General features: G+C 36.3%; 1 protein-coding gene across 1 annotated transcript; it reads left to right on the forward strand.

The window, feature by feature from the left end:
• Window positions 1-2,578: 2,578 nt before the first annotated feature.
• On the forward strand, window positions 2,579-4,539 carry LOC106098750 (uncharacterized). Its single transcript, XM_013275696.3, has 5 exons — window positions 2,579-2,904; window positions 3,018-3,389; window positions 3,694-3,834; window positions 4,033-4,094; window positions 4,244-4,539. Exons 1-5 carry the CDS (start codon window positions 2,868-2,870, stop codon window positions 4,331-4,333), a joined length of 702 nt encoding a protein of 233 aa, XP_013131150.1. The 5' UTR covers window positions 2,579-2,867; the 3' UTR covers window positions 4,334-4,539.
• Window positions 4,540-8,078: the final 3,539 nt, after the last annotated feature.

Consider the following 8,078-nt stretch of genomic DNA (forward strand, 5'->3'; position numbering starts at 1 on the left):
ATGTTGCAATAACTTATGCATTACGTTTGAAAATAAGTCATACTAGTTGTTTTTTGGCAACTCATTTGGTAAACTGATTATCTTTGCATGACTCTTTTTTTAACAATGAAATTCCTTTTTTTTTTTAATAAAAATGAATGAAGACGTTAGATGAAAAAAAAAATATAATGAATATAATGAATGCTTATCATGTGACTAATTGGCACAATGCAGGGGTTTTTTGCTACAGGTTTTTAGCATGTTTGCTAATGTGCAGTCACAGTAGAAACAGAGAGAACAGAGAAAAGAAAAAAAAACAAAAAAAAGTCATTGACACCTTTCGTTTTGTGTCAGTAATAAATGCAGGGTAACGTTTCTCACTGTTTCTAAAGCTCATCATCACATATAAGTTGGTTACATAGTTTTATCTGAACATTTGTTTGTAATTATTGTTATTTGTCTCTTTTGAGTTAAAAATCTCCCATTTCTATGACAATGAAGAAAAGTATTTGTGAATATAAAATGTTCATCTTCGAGTCACCATATCTGTTTAGTGGAGGTAACAGTCTCTGTGGTGACTGCAAAATATCTGTTACACAATACATAGTTCTATTGTAAATTAAGTTTGCACTATTAGAGTCTATTGCACATTTAGAATCCATTAAATTATTCAGAGAACAACCTTACACTTGTGAATATTGGAAGTTAGAACACTGTTTAAGGATATAATTAAAATGGCACTTATACATGTGGTGGTAGCTCAGGAGGTAGAGCAGGGCATCTAGGTCATCTAGTACAGCGGTCCCCAACCTTTTTTGCACCATGGACCGGTTTATGCCTGACAATATTTTCACGGACCGGCCTTTAAGGTGTCGCGGATAAATACAACAAAATAAAACTAGTGCCGGTACCGAAAAAAAGAAGATTTATTCATAACACACGTGAAAAGACCCAGGAAAACCGAGTTAACGATAAAAGCGATAACAAAATAACGCTGAAAACCGATAAAAACCCTGAAAACCATACATTTCACACCTGAGCCTCAACTCTCGCGGCCCGGTACCAAACGACTCACGGACCGGTACCGGTCCGAGGCCCGGGGATTGGGGACCGCTGATCTAGTAGGTCAGTTCAAAGGTTGGTGGCTTGATCGCTGGCTGCTCCAACTTGCATGTCAAAACATTCTTGAGCAAGATACAAAACCCCCTAGTTGCTTTTTGATACATTCAACAAAGTTTGGTTGGTTATCTTATTAGTTTTGTAAAGAGCAACAGCCATTTCAATGTCTCCACATTTTGTGATTCTGTTTGTATTCCAGGTGTTGTGTCCTGCATTCATAATTTAATCAGTGGATCAGTGCTGAAAGTGACAGTCAGACCAGAAGCCAATTGTAAAACATCAAATGGAAAATATATAGAGTGTTGCACGAGTTATTATCATGTGAACAAGTTTCTCTTGCTGTGAAAGTAAACAGCGACTACTTTAATTTTTCAGTCTGCAGTATTAAATGGCTAACACTTACCAGGGTCAAACTTTAACTGTAGTAGAGACCCCTGCTATTTAACAGACCACAAGCATTACAACATGATGCATGTGTGCCAGATATTATCTGCACAATATGTTGTCAAAGTTAATAAAGTATAGAGGTTTATTTTCTGGGATTACAAAGGTACAGTGGCTTGCAAAAGAATGGGCAAGAATTTCAGTCTCTAGATGTGCAAAGCTGGTAGAGACATACTCTAAAAGACTGGCAGCTGTAATTGCAGCAAAACGTGGTTCTACAAAGTATTGACTCAGGGGGCTGAATAATTATGAACACCCCACTTTTCAGTTATTTATTTGTAAAAATGTTTGGAATCATGTATGATTTTCGTTCCACTTCTCACATGTACACCACTTTGTATTGGTCTTTCACGTGGAATTCCAATAAAATTGATTCATGTTTGTGGCTGTAATGTGACAAAATGTGGGAAAGTTCAAGGGGGCCGAATACTTTTGCAAGCCACTGTATGTTGCCGTTGTTTGGCCTACTCTCATTTACATAAACGTGATGGACAAATAACAAAAACCGAAGATTTGCACCTATTCTGCAATCAAAAGACATTTGCGGACTAAAATATATGAATATATATGAATTCATTGTGTTTTAATTATTAATTTCCCCTACATGATATATTATCAGGATGTGTAAATACATATAAAGCAGTGCTCACTCATATGCAAGTACTTGTGTGGGATGTTGATCATAAACTAACTGTATTATTTAAAAAATAAACATACATAAATACTTAAGCCACAGGTGCTACAAATGTGAGAAAGAAGATGAAAAGGTGCTTTCTACAAGAGGTACCAACATGCATCATTGCACCCATGAAATCGGGCCAACAGGAAACCCACAGAGACAAAAAAAAAAAACCTACATGTAGGCTGAGTCAAGATGAGTGGCTTGTTGAAGGCGTTGCCTCATTGCTTTTTTGCACTTAAAATATGTTTGTTGACATGAAAAAAAACCCTAAAACCACAGACAACAGAATGTTTGAACGTTAGATAGGAAGCACTCAGTGAATGATGCATGTTATATAAGCGATTTGATTGCTCAATTAGAGTAGAAAAGTGCTCCTCTTGAGAAGATAGACTAATCAGTTAAATATATATATTTACCATGTGGTATAGCCATTGTAGGCCACTGGCTGTACCACTGACTAAGTTAATGTTAACTATTACCTATAAAGTCACAGTCTCCACAGTCATTTTTGCACATTGTGCACAGCAGCTTCAATATAAACCACTTGGTAACTAGCCAATCAACTACATTTCCTGGAAAACTGTACCTACATCATATCTGTGTGCCTCGGAGACTGTCTTTCAACTCCCCATGGTCTTCACTAATGGATGGACTGCATGTTATTCTTCTTGTTCTTTTAGGTAATTTTGGCATTGAAGTCACAATCCACTGGTTCCATTTTTCTTTTAATCAACAGACTTTCAGTGTTTTATGTTATTTGTCACATTTACATATAATTCTATTTTTATTCTAGGAGTTGTTTCCTGCAGTCAAAATGGAATTTCTGTATCAGTACTGGAAGTGACAGCCCAACCTGGAGATAACATCACTCTGTATTGCGACTGCAAAATGACCATTGGAGTGCACATAATATGGTACAGGAAGTGTTCTCATGAGAACACTGTTGTTTTACGGTACAAATCTGTGTCTTGGTTTCCTTTGGAACCTTTGTCTCATTTGCACTTTGTGAAGAATGAGTCGTCTAACTCCCGAGACCTTGTGATTTTAAATATCACTGAGTCTGATGAAGGCCTCTACTACTGTGGAACAGAAGAACAGCATGGGGAAAATAAAGACTGCAGATTTGTTTACACATATGGAAATTCCACGACAAGACTCAAATTAGGTAATTGAATTCAGTGCAATTCAATTTTATTTATATAGCACCTAATCACAACAAAAGTTTCCTCATGGTGCTTACGTAAGTTTTTTTTTTTTTTTAAATAAATGCAGTGGGTTGCATTTGTATGTATTAAGATTAAATAGGAAAATATTTGCTGTTGAAAAGAAAGCAAAGTCTGTCATTTATCGAAAATATGCCAGATTTAAACCATTAGGAAATCACCATGTTTCAATGTTATTATGCAATATTACTTTTTTGTTTGTTTGTTGGGCCTAAGGTGACAATATGTATGTTTATGTCACTATAGGAAAACCATTCATCGTGCAAGAACAGTGTGACATGGATGTTGGTGTAACCTGTGTGTCATGGATGATGGTGTTCACTCCAGCCTTTACCATTCTCACCTCATTCTCCTTTATTCTAGTATATCACACTTGTCAGAAAACAGGTACATACTATCTCATAGTTTCTTTCCTATTTTTGTACATAATAGCTTTTTTTTGTCTGAAATGTTTTATTCAGTCATTTTGCAGAGTCATACTTGTTATTTTTCTTTGCAATGTGTTTATCTGCAGACTCACAAACCCAATAGATAGATGCTTTTAATCTATTTAATATTACACTGCTACTGTGTTCATTTGTGCAGAAAAAAAATCTCATCATCATCAGAAAAGATTGAGTGTTAAAGGACAATCAAGGCAAAATATGGTAACCAAGGTTCCCTTCATAATCTTGATTTGCACTTTTGTACTTTATGCGTCACATTCACAGGTCGTTAATATTAACACGCTTGTTAAATGGAAAACTAACATCGCAAAACTAAACTAACTAATTACAAATGTTATATTGTCTTTCAGGATGAAGATCTGTGTTTAACACGAGTTGTGTTCCTGTCTCAGGACGCACAAACACACCATTCAGATGACAAAGAAGAAATAAATAACTAGCTTTGTCTTTAAGTTATATTTATAAGGTTTACAATCAAAAGTACACATTGTGTTTTTTTCAATCTCTCATTTTTGGTAACTCTGTCACTGTGTTTTTGTCATCATTCCTGCAGTCATATACAGTGGCTTGCAAAAGTATTCGGCCCCCTTGAACTTTTCCACATTTTGTCACATTACAGCCACAAATATGAATCAATTTTATTGGAATTCCACATGAAAGACCAATACAAAGTGGTGTACACGTGAGAAGTGGAATGAAAATCATACATGATTCCAAACATTTTTACAAATAAATAACTGAAAAGTGGGGTGTGCGTAATTATTCAGCCCCCTGAGTCGATACTTTTTAGAACCACCTTTTGCTGCAATTACAGCTGCCAGTCTTTTAGGGTATGTCTCTACCAGCTTTGCACATCTAGAGACTGAAATTCTTGCCAGGGAAGAATGGGGACCACACCATGAGTTCCTCTCCTTTTACGCCAATAGCAGCCAATGATGCAGAGGTGTTCCTTGTAGCATGAGATGATGCATTGTCTTGCATGAAGATGGTTGTGTTGCAGAAGACACAGTTCTTCTCTTTCTACCATGGAAGAAAGTGGTCAATCAGAAACTCCACATACTTTGCAGAGGTCATTTTCACACCTTCATGGACCCTAAAGGGGCCGACCAGCTCTCTCCCTGTGATTCCGGCTCAAAACATGACTCCACCACCTCCTTGCTGACAACGCAGCCTTGTTGGGACATGGTGGCCGTCCACCAACCATCCACCCCTGCATCCATCTGGACCATCCAGGCTTGCACTGCACTCATCAGTGAACAAGACTGTTTGAAAATTAGTCTTCATGGAGTTCTGGTGATGTTGATGTTTGCAGGGCTCCAGAGGCACCAGCAGCTTCAAATATGTGTTTGCTGCTTTGTAATGGCCTTTTAGCAGCTGCTCTCTTAGTCTGATGTATTTGTCTGGCAGAAACCTTCATCATTGTGCCTTTATCCGCACGAACCCATGTGTGCTCTGACTCAGCCACAAATCTCTTAACATTATGGTGATCACGCTTAAATTTTCGTGAAATATCTAAGGTTTTCATTACGTGTCCAAGTCAATATATAGTCCATTCAACTCTTTCACGCTTTTCAGCAGCAGCACTTTTCTTTCCTATATTGCTTGAAAATGGTGGTCTGCTTAATAATGTGGAACATCCTTCTTTAGTAGTTTTTCCTTTAATTGGGCTCACCTGGCAAACTAATGATCATAGGTGTCCGAGATTGATTTCACTGATACAAAGAGTCCTGAGACACAATTCCATCCATGGGTTTAACTGAAAAACAGCTTATTTAATCTTTATGACACTTCAACACAATTTGTATAATAATTTGGAACGTGGTGTATATATAGATTTTGCATGTTGAATAAGTAATATACTTTACAAAGATTTCTGAAAACAATATTTTAAAAAACAACAACAAAGTTTTACAGGTGGACAGGAAATATAATAATCATATCACAGCACAAGGTTCCTGCTTTGCACCACCTGGAAAGCTTAAGCTTTTTCTGTGAGGAGCGTGTATGTTTTTTGGTGAGTGAGCAGGTAGGTCCTGACCCTGCAGAACATAACACTACCACTAAAAGTCGTGGAAAATTAGCACGATAGCTTCAGGAAAGTCTGTGCTATTTTAATGCAATAAATGATAGTCAGTTACTAACTAAATAATGTATGTGTGGTTTATATTCTCCTTTGACACTGATCTCATCTTGCTATTTGGTATAATTGCTTAAAGTATGCCAAAAAAACAGTCATTAAATATTAACAGATGCACTCTCTTACACCTAACAAAGGTAAAAACTAACTGCCATACAGCTTTCTACTATGATCAACTCAGGCTGTCTGACTGTTTAATATTTCATTTGTATCTTCTTTTAGTTGCTGTTTTTTATGACTTTGTTCTAGTGAGTTTAGAGAGATCATTGGCAGTATCTGACCTGTTTACTCTTTGAGTAAGAGTTTGTGGACAGAAAGAACAATGCAGCATGTCAAATTAATCTTAATCTAATAAAACAAGCTAGAATTAGACAGTATTCAGAGCAGTAATTATGGAAGGTTTTACTGAGTAAAAGGAAGAGGGGAGTGGGAGAGGGAGGGTTTCTGATCCCTCAACATCACTCAGAAGCATCACATGCTGACCTAAACACTCCTGACATCTATTGGAGATGACAGGTAATGAACTAAAAACTTCTTAACAAACACTTCTCTCAACAGTCAAAGCTAAATTATATTGTTGTCTTATTCTCAAATGATTGCTGGAAGTTTATATCATGACTACGTGATATGTATTCTTCATTTTAATGACTCTGTAATGCACTGTAGGGAAATCCATACTGTACAGTTTTCCCTTTTTACGATTTTTAATGAGTTTTTGTGTAACTGTGTATGTAGGTTCCTCTCAAATGCAAGAGGAGTATGGCTGCTGCAGTGACAAGTCTTTACACTGACTGTGATTTTAGTATAGTGTTTTTGAGCCATTGCAGTTACTTCAGTTACAGAATTGACTGTTTTTATGTAGTGCTCTCTATGGAACCAGTGATTACAGCTTTTTAATAATGGTTTTAAGAGGTTTCAGATAAACATTTTATAATCATGATGTGTCCTGGCCACAAAATGAAACTTGAGGATCTTTACACTATTCTGCTGAATTTTAATTAAATAAAATATTCAGGAGACAGAAGTCTTGTTGGCTATTCTGAAACACTTAGTTTTCAAAAAACTAAACACTAAAAATAAAAATTAGGAGGTCATTGTCTGCTTCCGAAAAGTTTCTTCTTGACGTAAAGGAAGTGCAGTTCACTTTAAAGGCAGGTCTGCTTATTATGCAAGTGGGGATTACAGATATTCTGAAATTTCTTTCACAAATGACACATTTAAGATGCTGTAGTTATTTTCAGGATTTTATTTTAACACAATGGACGGCATTTTTTAATTTTACCGACTTTGTAACCTGAGTTATCATCAATTTCATATAAATCAGTAAATAACAGCCCATTTATTCATGACACAGTTAATCAGTTTTTCTTTTCTAAGACAGGGGAAAACATTTTACACTCATGGTACTTGACACTGAAACAATTTACAAGCAAAAGTGCGCTTCTCTTTGTTTTAGCATCAATCTGAGTCATTTGTCCCTCGGGTTCTGGTGGTAAATACATTTTTGTTGTTCTTCTATACATCTGAAGAACAACAAAAATGTATTGCAGCTGTTGCTCGCATGATAATAATAATGCACCCCTCTTGATACATTCTACCTGAATCTTAGTCATCAGGACCTAACACAGTCCCTAGAAATTTCAAGATTTATCTCTTATTTCATAAACACATTGGTTCTCGTTCAGCCTCCTGTTACTTATTTTCATTTCCACAGTTTTCAGAGAGAAAACCATGTGTAAAACCTCAACTTATAGATTATTATTTTTCTTATGACATCACTGACCCCCTTCATCAGGTCTGCTCACTTTGAGCCGGTACTTTGGACTGCTCGTGGCATATGTTAATTAGTGTACTGTTTGCATTTTTGTGAATGCATCATCAGGTAGCTTTCTGATGCGAAAAGAGGGTTTTGCACTGTTGCAGACCATTACCAAATCTGGCTCTAAATATCATGATGACAGCTGTGACCACTCATTTTGTTATTAATGGCTTTCTTGCAAGAATTAGACCGAATTTCAACCAATTAATCCAACTGTGAATATTTTATT

The sequence above is a fragment of the Oreochromis niloticus genome, linkage group LG6, assembly GCF_001858045.2.
Source record: "Oreochromis niloticus isolate F11D_XX linkage group LG6, O_niloticus_UMD_NMBU, whole genome shotgun sequence".
In the NCBI taxonomy this organism is placed as follows: Eukaryota; Metazoa; Chordata; class Actinopteri; order Cichliformes; family Cichlidae; genus Oreochromis; species Oreochromis niloticus.